At 46.9% G+C, this 15,028-nt stretch overlaps 1 protein-coding gene across 1 annotated transcript; it reads left to right on the top strand.

The window, feature by feature from the left end:
* Positions 1 to 8,575: 8,575 nt before the first annotated feature.
* LOC102449802 (olfactory receptor 6F1-like) lies at positions 8,576 to 9,587 on the top strand. The gene has a single exon (XM_006135727.4). It carries the CDS (start codon positions 8,661 to 8,663, stop codon positions 9,585 to 9,587), a length of 927 nt encoding a protein of 308 aa, XP_006135789.3. The 5' UTR covers positions 8,576 to 8,660.
* The last annotated feature ends 5,441 nt before the right edge of the window (positions 9,588 to 15,028 follow it).

The following is a 15,028-nucleotide window of genomic DNA, read 5'->3' on the forward strand; positions in this document are numbered from 1 at the left end:
AACCAAATGGGGAGGTAACTGGTGGAACGAAGAACAGATGAAGTTAAAAATTGATGGAAATCGCAATGGACAAGACAATTGAATGGATGGACAGACAATTAGTCAGATGGATGGATAACTAGATAAAGAGAGGAATAGATCGATTGGCGTAGAGAGGATGCGTATGAAGTCTGCAGAGGATACCACGCTGGAAGAGGTTGCAAGTGCTTTGGAGGATGGGTCATAACTCAAATGAATCTGGACAAACTGGAGAAATGGTCGGAGGGAAATAGGATGAAGTTTAATAAGGACAAATGCAAAGTGCTCCACTGAGGAAGGAAAAATCTGTGTCACACACACAGAATGGGAAGTGACTGTTTAGGAGGGAGTCCTGCAGAAAGGGATCTAAGGGTCAGAATGGACCACAAGCTAAATGAGTCAGCAGTGTGACTCTGTTGCAAAAAAAGCAAATGTGATTCTGGGCTGCATTAGAAGGAGTGTTGTGAGCAAGACACGAGAAGTCATTCTTCCGCTCTACTCTGCACTGATTAGGCTGCAGTTGGAGTATTGTGTCCAGTTCCGGACACCACATTTCAGGAAAGATGTGGAGAATTTGGAGAGAAGAAGGTCCAGAGAAGAGCAACAAAAGTGATGAAAGGTCTAGAGAACATGAGCTATGAGGCAAGACTGATAGAATTGGGCTTCTTTAGTTTGGAAAAGAGAAGACTGAGAGGGGACATGAGAGCGGTTTTCAATCTAAGGGTATGTCTACACAACAAAGTTATTTCGAAATAACTTTCCTAGCGTCTACACAGCCATTCCGTTATTTGGAAACTAATTCAAAATAGCGGAGGATTTATTTTGAAATTGGTAAACCTCATTCTACAAGGAATAATGCCGATTTCGAAACTGCTATTTCGAAATAAGCGCTGTGTAGACGCTTATTTCAAAATAGGGGGCCTCCAGTCCTTCCCAGGGTGCCCTGCTGGCCGCCCTGGCCACAAGGTAACTTCTGACCTGATACCCTGCAGGAACTGATTCCAATGAGCCTTAAATGCGATTCAACGTCCTCTCAGTGTTGATACGCTATTTCGAAATAGAAAAACGCTATTTTGAAATGCATTTTGTGTGTAGATGCGTTATTTTGAAATAAGCTATTTCGAATGAACTGTTTTGAAATTAGATATTTCGAAATAATGCTGTAGTGTAGACATACCCTAAAAGGGTGTCATAAGCAGGAGGGAGAAAACTTGTTCTCCTTGGCATCTGAGGACAGGACAAGAAGCAATGGACTTAAACTGCAGCAAGGGAGGTTTAGCTTGAACATTAGGAAAAAGTTCCTAACTGTCCGGGTGGTTAAACACTGGAATAAATTGCCCAGGGAAGTTGTGGAATCTCCATCCATGGAGATATGGAAGAGCAGGTTGGACAGACACCTGTCAGGGATGATCTAGATGGTGCTTGGTCCTGCCATGAGGGCGGGGGACTGGACTCAATGACCTCTAGAGATCCTTCCAGTTCTATGAGTCTATGACAGATCTGGGAGGATACAAGCTTTCTCTCTCCCACCAGGCAATGTTCTTTAAAAAACTCCCAAATCTGATTATGTCTATTAGCCAAAATCCAGACACTCGAAGCCACATCTAGAGTATTGAATCTAATTCTGGGGTCCCTGTTAAAGAAAGGATGTGTCCACACCAGAGAGAGTCTAGCGGGATGGAGTGATTTAGTTGGGGGTTGGTCCGGCTTAACAAGTCGATCAGCATGGTTGGCGGGATTTTTCAGATGAACCTAAGACAGCTGGATGCCCAAATCTCATTCAAAGTCAATAGAGGAGTTGAGAGTAGAAGGGATGGGTTTTTCAAGGTATAAACTACATGGCTCCGTCGATGGAGCCATGTAGTGTTTGTTCGGCAAAGGGAAATGAAGCCGTGATTTAAATAATCGCGGCTTCATTTAAATTTAAATGGCTTCCGCGCTGAGCTGACAAACAGCTGATCAGCTGTTTGTCAGCTCAGTGCACTAGTCTGGATGCTCCTCTGCCGACATGAAAGCCCTTTATCGACCTCTCCAGTAAACCTCATCCTACGAGGCATAACGGGGAGGTCGATAAAGGGCTTTCAGGTCGGCGTGGGAGCGTCCAGACTAGTGCGCTGAGCCAACAAACAGCTGATCAGCTGTTTGTCGGCTCAGCGCGGCAGCCATTTAAATTTAAATGAAGCCGTGATTATTTATATCGCGGCTTCGTTTCCCTTTGCCGATCAGCCTAATCTACATGGTTCCATCGATGGAGCCATGTAATTGAGACACACCCTTAGGGTGTGTCTAGACAGGGATTTTTGTCGACAAAACTATACCTGCGTCTACACTGCCGCTGAGTTCTGTCGACATAACATCGACAGAATTCAGCAGTTTTGTCAACAGCAGTAAACCTCATTCTACGAGGAATAACGCCTTTTGTCGACAGAGTTCTGTCAACTTAAGGTGTTATTGCATCTACACTGTCCTTTGCGGCTTGCTTTGTCAACAGAACTGGCTGTCGTCTAGACGCTCTTTGTCAACAGAAGCTTTGTTGACAGTATCTGTCGACAAAAGTTCTGTCGACAAAAGCCTGTAGTCTAGATATACCCTTATAGATGACAACAATAAGATTTGGAAACACACCTAGTTTCCAAACATCCAGTGCAATCAATGGGAATTTGATTTCTAGGTGCCTTAGAAAATCCAGGTAGGGATCTAACCACCTTTAATCATGTGACCTTAAACATTTTAAACCCCACCGAAGAATTTTAGACCTCCGCCATCTTCAGCCCAACACAACAAACTGAGGAAATATCCATGATTCCCCGGGTCAAACCAGGCCAGATTCTGAGCGGGTGTAACTAGCATTGCTCAGTCAAAATGACACTGAGTGCCTGATCCACATGGTTTGAATAGGGCTGTGATTCCCTCAGGTCCCTGGGGAGCCAGTACGTGGGTGTAAACATGGGGTGAGCTTCTTTCCCCATGTCAGTGCGAATCTGGAGTAGCCCCCAGACGGCAATGTAGTTTTACCTGTGTAAACCCAGAATAAGTGTGTGGATGACTAAACTGAGTGACTCTGGTGGTTTTTGGCCCATGGAGTGAATGGGTCTGATTCTGCCTTTCTTTCACTCCAGTGTAAATCAGAATTAACTCATTGGGGCTCTTTCCCCCTCTCTCATTCCAGTGTAAATCATCAGCATTCCGTGCCTCAGCTTCCACATCTGTAAAATGGGCGTATTAATCCTGATCTCCTTCATAAAGTGCTTTGAGAAGCACACGAGAAGAGTTAAGTATTATTTGGTACGTCTACACTACAGAGAAGATTGAAGCTGATGCTGTTGATCTTCCAGGGTTCGAATGAGCACGTCTAGTGAAGACACGCTATTTCGAACTGAGAGGGGACACTCCAGTTGATGCCGGTCGTCCTGCTTCCACAAGGAGTAAGGGAAGTCGAAGGAAGTGTTCTCCCTCCAACTTCCTGCAGTGTGAACAGTGCCAAAAGTTGAGTTAAGGAACTTCGATTTCAGCAATTAATGTAGCTGATGTTGCATATGGTAATTCAACCTTATACCATAGTGTAGATTTACCCATTCTGATTCCCTGGCTGGCAAAAGCATCTTCTCCCTATGTTTTGTTAGTCTGCCCACCACTTTTGGGAACAATACCCATGGTTGGAGGTTTGTCATGATACAAGAACCTGTAAAATATTAGTTTAGTGCAGGAAATTCTATGCAAATAAAGTATGAGTTCACAAAACTCACAACACGTGTGGGATTTTCAGCCAGCTCCTCCGAGAACTGACTTGAGTTATTTATTTCATGTCTCCCCAAGCAAATTACCCCGTCCCTCCGAGAAAGCGGGGATTTCTCCGAAGCCCGTGTCTCAAGGTGACACCTGAGCTGATGAAATAAGTCGCAGTGAGCTGAACACTTTTATTTTGCTTGAAGAGAGCACATAAAAAGACAGGCGCATATGAGGTGAGACAGAGAGGGTCAGACACACCAAGGAAGGAAGGAAGGAAGTGTGTCTGAGGATAGATAGGTAGATAGATGAGGGTTAGGGGATAGAAAGAAAGCAAGAAAGAAAGAAAGAACGTTAGTAAGTTAGGGTTAGGAAAACACAAGCATATAATTGGTCATTTTCAATTAGAAATGCATATCCTGTTAATGAGAACTGATTTGTGTCTCCATTAGGGCAGGCTGAGTGTTAGAACTTTTGGACAAATTTCAAAGTCTCTGTGTGTGCGAAGCAAATTATTGTCCTTTTTTCAAAAAAATATGATTCCTGAACTGGTTTTCTCTCCATGCTGACAAATCACTTTCTCCTACGTTTGACGTGACATCCAACATCAATTCCCATTCACGAAGTGACCACGGATTCCCCATTCCCCGCAGTGAGTGTGTTTTGAAAGTTTTTTGTCTGTCTTCCCACCATATTTAGGATTTCACATCAGCGCAGCTAAAATCAGAACCTAATCTTTTATCTTTTTACTATGGTAATTCCTAGCACTCATATGAACGTCAGTGTGGATTCCCGAAATGGAACAATTTTTGCAGTCTGATTTTCTTTTATTGTTTCTGTTGTTTTATTTATTTTTTATGCTTAGATTTTCATCAGGTTCTAAAGGACTTTGCTTCAGAAATCCCACTGAAATTCGATAGATTTGAGTATGTAATTCCCAGGAGATACTGCTCTGTGCTCACTCTGCAGTATAAAAATATCTTGAACAATTCCCCTTGCATTTCTGGTTTCTGGCCTCCTTCTTCTTGTCTTGCAAAAATTGTCATTTTGCAAACACTGCAGCCAGATACTTTCCAAAATAAAATAACTGTCCCCTATTTTTATTCTGGGTCACAGACAGTATCGTCGGAGGGAAGGGGAAGACATAGTCCTGCAATTATCTAAGCTCACTAAGGATCATGGATTTCATTCCAACTTGTGTATTTCACCACGGAATTGTGAAATTGTGCAGCTGCTTTTGTGGATAAAATTGCCAGCTATCTACACTGGCCACTTGATTTTGCGCAAAAGCACTGACGTTCTACTGTCCGAAATCAGTGCTTCTTGCACAAATGCTTTGACGTTCCCGTTCGGGCAAAAGCCTTTTTCTGAAAATGATTTTGTGCAAAAGGGCCAGTGTAGACAGCTAAAAAGTGTTTTGCGCAATAAAGCCCTGATGATGAAAATGACAATCGGGGCTTTCTTGCTCAAAACCGCATCTAGATTGGCACGGATGCTTTTCTGCAAAAAGTGCTTTTGCGCAAAGCGTCCATGCCAAACTAGACGCTCTTTTCCGCAAATGCTTTTAACGGAAAAGCTTTTCAGTTAAAAGCATTTGCGGAAAATCATGCCAGTCTAGACGTAGGCCAAGGGTGTATTGACACAGCACCCTAAATTCAAAACAAGATACGCAAGTTGCGCTATGCAAATTCCAACTTATATTGAATCTATTTCAAAATATCTTATTTTGAAATTTGGTGTGTCTACACAGTGCTAAATTTCAAAATAATATGCTATTTTGAGACATCCCTTATCCCTCGTGCAATTAAGGATACTGTGTGGAAAAATAGCGCACCTGTTATTTTGAAAAATATTTCAAAATAACGGGCAGCTTATGTAGACATGGGATAGCTATTTTGGGATACCTCCGGTATCCCAAAATAGCCAAGCACTGTAGATATACCCTAAGTACAAAAGCTATGCTTTTGAAATATCCTGAAGACCGTGTAGTTTTCCAAATAGTTCATTACACTGAAGACAATGCCCCCTCCTCTTTATATTTACTTTATAAACCCTTGATAAAGAGGCTCTGAAGGAACGGCAAATTACTTAAATAATGATTTCGTCATCCACAAATCAACTAACATAAACATTTGTACATTGATACCCCAAATTCATAGGAAGTCACAGAAAGGAAAATCATAGAATCAGAGAATACTAGGACTGGAAGGGACCTTGAGAGGTCATCGAGTCCAGTCCCCTGCCCTCATGGCAGGACCAAATACTGTCTAGACCATCCCTGATAGACATTTATCTAACCTACTCTTAGATATCTCCAGAGATGGAGACTCTACAGCTCCCCTAAGCAATTTATTCCAGTGTTTGACCACCCTTGATAGTTAGGAACTTTTTCCTAATGTCCAACCTAAACCTCCCTTGCTCCAGTTTAAGCCCATTGCTTCTTGTTCTATCCTCAGGGACCAAGATGAACAAGTTTTCTCCCTCCTCCTTGTGACACCCTTTTCGATATCTGAAAACTGCTATCCTGTTCCCTCTCTATCTTCTCTTTTCCAAACTAAACAAACCTAATTCTTTCAGTCTTCCTTCATAGGTCATGTTCTCTAGACCTTTCATCATTCTTGTTGTGCGTAAGGACATGAGTTTCACTGAAGGCCATTTTGTTTGTACATTCTGATGTGTGTTAATGAGAGGTGGTGGTTTACTTGGAATTTCAGCATCTATTGTGGTGAATTATTGCCTGCCCTCTTCCTTTAATTAAGGAGAAGCATGAAAAAAAAATAATCTGTGAAAATAGAAACACACGCATCAAGTCGCAACTATGAATTTTTAAAATAAATTTAAACTAAAAAGCAAGGCTGAAATGTAAACATTGATGCTGTCAATTAAATGATCACAAATAATCAAATTCTGCCTGGCCTATTTAGTATGTTACAAGCATGTTGAAGACATAAGCAACATAAAATCATTTTTAAACTTGCTGTTGATGTGTGAGAACCTAAGTTAGATTCACAAACAACATGTCTGCCATGGTTGGACTTGATTCAGATCGGTGAAGCATTTATTAAGGCTTGGCTTATTGAATTGTTTATTAATGGCATCGTAAGAGAAAGAATGCCTTGAAGGAGAGGTGAATGTTGTCTGGAAATTTGTAGGGCCATCACAGTTACCAGTGGTTCAGAGGAGGGATACGTCAAATATGGAAATATCACAGAATCCCAGGGATGGCAGAGACCTCAGGAGTCATCGAGTCCAACCCCCTGCCCAAGGCAGGACCAACCCCAACTCAACCATCCCAGCCAGGGCTTGGTCAAGCTGGGACTTAAACACCTCTAGGGATGGAGATTTCACCCCCTTCCTAGGGAACCCATCCCAGTGTTTCCCCACCCTCCTCAGGAAATAGTTTTTCCTAATATCCAACCTAGACTCCCCCACTGTAACTTGGTCATCAACATCAACAGTCATCTTCAACAACAGCAACAAGAGGAGACTTTCATTTAATGCTAGACCAAGGAGACCAGGTCAATGTCTGTAAAATATCTTGAGGTCGACATCAAAGTACAGAGACATCCCAAATCAGCTGTCCCTTTGGAACATTTAAGTCAAGGGGTTGTTTCAGGCGCCGGATGAGGAGTCTGTTCCATGGACCCAGATGGGGCTTGGATTCAGAGTGGAATGAAGGGTTAAAGTTGTCGGGCTAGGAGTCGGGACTCCTTGGTTCCCTTTCCAGCTCTAGGAGGGAAGTGGATTTCAGTTAGCTTGGTGGTATGGAGACGAGTCAGTCCGGGCTCTTCTTGTAGTTTTGGGAGGTGAGGCCGGACAGCTTTCCCAGTTCTCTGACGGTATGTCTACACTGCTGCATGCTTATTTTGGAATAAGCTATTCCGAAAGACATATTCCAAAATAGCTTATTTCGAAATAGCACATCTATACTCCAGGGAATCCTCAAAATTAGTCTGAGGCAGGATCCCTTAATGTGGATATGCTACCTCAATTTAGAGTCCTGGGAGGCACTGGGGAGTAATTACTTTGAATGGCCCTAGGGGAGGAGCTATTTTGAAAGAGCAGTAGTGGAGCGTCCACACTACCGCTATTCTGAAAGAGCTATTTCGGAAGAGGTGTTATTCCTTGTGGAATGAGGTTTACAGAAGTTGGAATGAGCCATCTGTTATTTTTAATATATTTCGAAATAACGGAATTGCTGTGTAGATGCTCGCATTGTTTTGGAATCATGGCCGTGATTCTGAAATAACGCTGCTGTGTGGACGCGCCCAGGGGCAGGGAGAGGAAACAAAGTCTGGGATTTGGAAAGGAACCTAAGCGAGTTAGTTGCCAGCCTGCCATAAAGAATCTAACTCTGAGAGACAACATACTCATAGCTCCCAATAGGAGCTCAAATATGTACCCCTCCATTCATGTTGTGTTGTGTGCCCGGCAGGGTACAACAGTCTAGTGTGACAAGGGACATCTGGTCAATGTGTGTTTTGCCTTAGCGATAGGTTCTACCACTAGCTGAACCATTAGGGTGTGTCTAGACTACAGAGTCTTTTTTAAAAAAGTCACCTGTGTCTAGACTGCCGCCACATTCTTTCGAAATTAAATCGAAAGAACGCAGAGGTTTTTTTCATCAGCGGTAAGCCTCATTTTACGAGGAATAACACCTTTTTCAAAAAAAGATCTTTTGAAAATGCTTTTTTCGAAAGAAGCATGTTGTCTAGACGTACCCTTAGTTATTGGGCTTTTTGGGTGAAATTGTCAAGTCTGCGTCATGCAGGAGATCAGTTGACAGAATTCCTTCTGGTGTGCAACGGGCTTTACTTTTGTGCCAGTAGGTAGTTACTCAGAGAGTAGTCACTTGTCCCTCATGTCTAACAAGATTGCTTCTGTTTTTCTTTCCATTGTGGCATGCAGCGCACTCAATGGTGACGGGAAACCAAACCTATGTGAAGGAATTTGTTCTGCTTGGGTTCCCTGGCTCTTGGTATCTGCAGATCTCGCTCTTCATGCTGTTCTTGTTCATGTATCTCCTGACACTCACAGGAAACATCACCATCATCTGCGTGGTGGGGACCCACCGTCTCTTCCACACTCCGATGTACTACTTCCTCTGCAACCTCTCCTTACTGGACCTCTTGTTCACCACAGCGTACATTCCCCAGACACTTGTCAACCTGGTGTCACCAAGCAAAACCATCTCCTTCCTCAGCTGCCTCCTCCAGATGTACTTTGTCTTCTCCCTGGGCTGCATTGAATATCTCCTCCTGGCCGTCATGGCCTATGACCGCTTTTTGGCCATCTGTCACCCATTGCACTATAGCTCCACCATGAACAGCACCTTCTCGGCTCAGCTGGCCTTTGGCTCATGGGTAGGTGGCTTCTTGACGGTTTCTGGGCCAACGTTTCTGATCAGCAGGTTGGCCTTCTGCGGCCCTACAATAATCAACCATTTCTTCTGTGACATAGACTCTTGGATAGCTCTCTCTTGCACAGACACACACCTCATTGAGAGGGTCTATATTACTCTCTCATTTATTGTCGTTCTGGGTTCCTTTGTGGTCACCCTGGTCTCCTACATTTACATCATCTCAACTGTCCTTCGAATCCCATCTCCCCAACGCTGGCAAAAGGCCTTCTCCACATGCTCTGCCCATCTCACCGTTGTGGTGATATGGTACAGCTGCTCCATCTTCCTCTACGTCCAGCCTTCGAAGCAGAACTCACTGAATATGAACAAAGTTGTCACCCTCTTGAACACGGTCATGACGCCATTACTCAACCCTTTCATTTACACACTCAGGAACAAAGAGATCAAGGATATCTTGAAAAAGGCTTTCAGTTCAACATGACCGTTCTTGTCTCTTGGCCCAGATATTGTTGATATAAATGGGCAGTGTGGGTAAATCAAGTGATCCACTAAAACAAAGCAATGTTAACCATATTTCTCTGGTAGCACTATGCTTCTTTCTTTCTTTCTTTCTTTCTTTCTTTCTTTCTTTCTTTCTTTCTTTCTTTCTTTCTTTCTTTCTTTCTTTCTTTCTTTCTTTCTTTCTTTCTTTTAGAGAGTTTATGTGTTTGTCCATGAGGAGGTCCATCTGTCCGTCTGTGCGTCCATTTGTTGACGAACTCAAGAAATGGTAAGAGCTAGGGCCATCCAATTTGGTGTGCCAACTCCTCTTCTTGTAATTTGAAACAAGGTCCGGGTTTGCTCATTTCAAGAAAAATGGGATGTGCCAGGAATGGGATTGTTTTCCAGAATATGGGAAGGGCGGGAACTGATAGGATGGGATAGTTCTACTGCGGAGTGACCATAGTTGGGGGTACCACACCAGGAAGAGTGGCCATCTGGGGATGGGGCTTTCCACACTGCCTGTCACCAGACAAGAGTCCTTTCTATCCCAAACGATGCCGGAAGGAGTAAGGGGGAGCCACGGCTTCAATGGGACCACCACCAGGACCAGTCAGTACAATTCAGCCCCACTGTCCTCAAGAGATTCTGGGGCCAGGAACTGCTGCCTGGCCCTCACCTGAGGAGATTCTGGGACCCAGGGCCCAGCCCCCTCTCCCAGCGGAGACATTGGGGCTGGAACCCCTGACCCTCCCCGATGAGATGCCGAGGATAGGAGTGACTTCCCCCCTTATGTCTGAGGAGACACTGGCTCTGCAAACCACTGTCCTGCTGAAAAGATGGAAAAGGGGCTTTGTTTTAAAGGTGGACCAGACCCACGTTGTCTGTGTGTGTGGTCATGTCCGTTGTGAGGTATTTCTCCATTTCACCCAGGCAGTTGCTAGTGACACTTGACGCTTTTGACTAACCTCCACGTGCACTGACAGAACGTCGTTTGTGTTCCAGAACAGGTTCTTAAGATGCGCTGGCAACGACTTCGGTGCCACCATAAAACTGTGACTATATCACATCTGTCAGCGCTCGGTGTCATGTTTTAATAAACTTTTCTTACATGATTACACCACTGCCTTGTGCCCTTTTAGCAGAGTTTTCTGGCCTAAACCCTCAAAGGTAGTAAGGCCTTAACATCAAGGTGGTGGTTTCAAAGGAGCCTAAGGGAATGAGACACCAAACTTTCATTAAAATGTGATGACTCAATTTTGACATTTGTAGACTCCTTAAAATATTAAAACCTAAGGAATACCAAAGTATAAATACAGATCCAGGAGTTGGTTAAACCACACCAGAAGGAGTGAGGGGGAGTAACGTTTACTGTTACGTGTACAGAAAGTTGGAAAGAATAGATTTTTTATCAGCTAGGCCTTTCCTAGACTTCAGAGTTTTGTCAATGAAAGTCAGCCTTTGTCGACAAAACGGTGGAGCCTTTGTCTACAAAACAGCGAAGGTGTGCACACAACAGCACAAACTTTGCTAAGAAAAAGCTCTGATTTTGCCGACAAAGTACAGTCCCCTCGACAAAAGGCAGCTTTTTTATAGCTACGTCATATCAACAAGCGGCCGGCGCTGATGCCAACAGCCAACAGACAGAAACAGTTGGTTTTGTTTCTGTAAATGGCTCCTAGGAGGAGTCCTCCAATGCTTATCCTGACTGGTCTGGTCAGCCGCTTGAAGTCCTCTCCCCTACAGCCAGAAACCAAGGAATCCTACATTTCCTCATTCAAAGGCCTAGGAATTGTTGAAATTCCACTTGCTATTTATTCTGCCTTGGGATGGGTTGGGCCACAGAAATCCCCTTCAGACTGTCACCTGATGGTACCAATAAGCCCACTCATCTGCTATTGGGGCCATCCCTCCGCCTTGTTCTGCTGAGCCAGGACCTCTGCTCTTCCCTAGAAAAAGCAGAGTTGGGGTCACAGCCCCCAACAAAGCAACACAGACATTGAGAGCAGCTCAGCTGTGAGAAGGCTCAGTCACAAGGACTCCTCCTTGCACCTAAGCGCCTTGCTTCAATGGGACCAAAACCCCAGATAAATGTGTCTTGCTCGGCATAACGTTTTTTTTACAGAGCAACCTCCTAAGCAGTTCACCCCTTTTCTCGATGAAAGAGAGAGATGCCCAGCTCTTCTTCCCCCATGGCAATTATTTACACGAGATTTTGTAATAAAAAAAGTGATTTTATGATGTATAAAGAATAGGATTCAGGTGGTCACAAGCAACAGCAAAAAAAACCCCCTCAGTGCTGTATATACTTGAGCAGAAGTTGAATTTTGTGGGTAAAAAAATCAAGCTGTGAAGAGCGGGGGTCGGTTAGGATTGGGTCACGGTGCTTCACGTTTTTTCCCACTGGGGGAAGAGGTCGTCAAACTTCAATTCCCGGCCCAGCAGGGCAAACCGCCGACGTGCCAGGATATTTGTTTCCTTGCGGAGTCTGAGCGACGTCTCTCCACTACCATTGGTTGCCAGTTTGCTTCGCATTCCTTGTAAAGAATTTCCTCAGCCTGGGGAAAATTTGTTCAATCCCCCCACCCGAGTGGAAAAGTATGATACTGACGATAGATTCCAGTCTATGTGGGACCAACCACAAGCCAGACTTACGTGATAAGGGACATTTCAGGAAAGAGGTGCAGAAATTGGTGAAGGTCCAGAGAAGAGCAACAAACATGATGAGAGGTCTAGAGAACATTGTCTAGGAGGGCAGACTGAAAGAACTGGGCTTGTTTAGCTTGGAAAGGAGACGACTTAGAGGGGCTCTCAAGTATCTAAAAGGGTGTGTTAAGGGGGTGACGGGCTGAAGGAGTAAGCCCCGTCCCCCACCCCAGAGTGGCGCTTGGCCCCGGCGTCGCAGCACCAAGCGGCTCTGCAGATTCTGTTCAGCTGCAGCCGCTTGCACAGGCGCTGGAATTCCCCCGGCAAACGCACCAGAGGGCCGAGGAGTGCATGCGCCGGTGCCCCGGGAAGAGGGAGCCGGCTTTAAAAAGGAGAGCGCCCACCCTTGGTGGGGATGGAGGACAGGAGTTGTGGAGGCTGCAAGAGCCCGCAAGGCGGGCAAGCAGTGGGGAAGTCCCAAGGAGCAGCGAGACCCCAAGAAGTCAAGGCCAGAGAGGCACCAGGGGACCGGCGTGGCCAAGAGGGAAGGAAGGAGCCCAGGACGGTGAGTTGGGGGGTGAGTTGCGGCATTGCTCCCCCCCCGGCCAAACAGGACGTAAGTCACATCTGTTCTTAGGGTCCTGGGCTGGGACCCGGAGAGAGGGAGGGTCCAGGTCCCCCGTCCCTCCCGTCGGACACGAGGGCTCCTCGGGCAGTAAGGAGTGTTATCACCAGACTAAAGGACATTGGAGTGAAGAGGGGGTTGCAATGACTGCGAAGGGGGTCAACCCCAAAAAGGGGGCAAACCCCTAACAGGGTGTCCCAAGGAGGAGGGGAAAAACTGTTCTCCTTGGCCTCTGAGGACTGGACAAGAAGCAATGGGCTTGAACTGCAGCAAGGGAGGTTGAGGTTGGACATTAGGAAAAACTTCCTGCCTGTCAGGGTGGTGAAACACTGGAATGAATTGCCTGGGGGGGTTGTGGAATCTCCATCTCTGGAGAGATCGAAGAGCAGGTTGGACAGACACCGGTCAGGGATGATCTCAACGGTGCTTGGTCCTGCCAGGAGGGCAGGGGACTGGACTCGACCTCTTGAGGTTGCTTCCCATTCTGGTATTCTACCAGATTGGGGGCAGAAGGGTAGAGGTAGGGGATGCCAGCTCTGCTTCCATGCTGCCATCCTCTCCAGGAAAGAGATTCATAGGCAGCCATGAGGCTCTGTGTCTGGAAGACATGGGGGTGATGTTTTGGAATTGCCACAGTACATAGGGAAACTGAGGCACGCTTAGTGTTCATGCAGAACAGTAAGATTCCCATTGGCTCCATACCAGATAACAAGGGGAAATCCTCAATTTGTTGCAATCTGCAACCCAGGCCTGCCTGCGCCCGAGCCCCACCGGCCTCTGCACCACGCACACTGGCCGGATCCCCAGCCAAAGGGGGATCTGGACCAAACTGGGCAGCTGGGGGAGGGGGATTAGAGGCAGCCCAGGCTGAGGGGGTTCCAGGCGTGGCTGGTCTGAGGGGGATGGGAGCCAGCTGGCCCCAAGGGGATTGGGTCAGGCCAATACGGCGGGCACCCCACCGGATCCACCATCCAGTCTGGCCCTCCCCGTTCTCTGTCTCTGCCCCCTGACGTGCCCCAAGCCCCAGGTAATGGCAGGCAGGGATGGATCCAGCCCCTTCTCCCCAGTCTAACTGGGTCTGGAGTCCACCCGGGCCCCTCTGGGCAGGCTCCTGTCCCATTTACCTTATGGGGCCCGCTGTGCTCACAGGCTCCGGGTCTCACACTCTATGGGCTGGGGACAGGCTCAGATCAGGCGCTAACTGAGCTGCCCACAGCCTGGGCCCGTCCTGTCGCACCCCAGGCAGGGAGTGAGGCCTAGGGGCGGCTTCCTTCCTGTGCGTGGGGCCGGCTGCTCTTCCCAGAGCGAAAGGGGACCTTGCAAGAGGAGGGGAAGTGTTGCAAGCTGCGCTGGGGCCAGGCGCTAGGAGCTGTTGATGCCGCAGGCTGGAGCCATGTGCCAGGGGTCACCCATGGCCCCCTCCAGAGCCCTGTGCCTCCGTGGGTGTTGGAGCATGGGAGGAGGGGGCAGGGCAAGGTCTGGCCTCAGGGGACCCACATGATGCAGGGGCTGAAGAAGCTGGGAGCAGCCTGGGGTGGGGTAATTAGAGCGTCACATCCAGGACACAGGAGGGAATCGTCCTGCTCCAAAGGGCCCTGGGGAGGCCTCGAGTGGGGCCCCGGGCCCCGTGTTGGGTGCCGCGCTCTGGGGAAGCTGGGTAACTAGGGGAGGAGGGTGGAGAGGAGCGACGCAGTTGGTTTTCGCTTGCAGTAAGAGACACTGGATGGAAATCACTGTGCTGCCCTTGGAAATGCCGCCGCACGCTGCCAGTCTTAGTGCCCGGAGCCGTTGTACGACACAGCAAACACGTCGGCTTTTCAGCCACCTCGGTGCGTTCCAATTCCTGCTTCCCTTGAAATTTGCAGTTGGTGTCCTCCCAAGTTCCCGATTCAAAATCAGCAATAACATTCATCACAATGATTCGGGGGCTGGAGCACATGACCTACGAGGAGAGGCTGAGGGATTAGGGGCTGTTTAGTCTGCAGAAGCGAAGAGTGAGGGGGGATTTGAGAGCAGCCTTCAACTTCCTGAAGGGGGGATCCAAAGAGGATGGAGAGAGGCTGTTCTCAGTGGGGACAGATGGCAGCACAAGGAGCAATGGGCTCAAGTTGTGGTGGGAGAGGTCCAGGTTGGATATTAGGAAAAAACTATTTCACTAGGAGGGTGGGGAA

Source organism: Pelodiscus sinensis, chromosome 30 (genome assembly GCF_052426305.1).
Source record: "Pelodiscus sinensis isolate ZL-2025 chromosome 30, ASM5242630v1, whole genome shotgun sequence".
Classification (NCBI taxonomy): domain Eukaryota; kingdom Metazoa; phylum Chordata; order Testudines; family Trionychidae; genus Pelodiscus; species Pelodiscus sinensis.

Coding starts and splice junctions, on each gene's coding strand:
- LOC102449802 (XM_006135727.4), top strand. CDS start 8,661: ATGGTGACGGGAAACCAAACCTATGTGAAGGAATTTGTTCTGCTTGGG.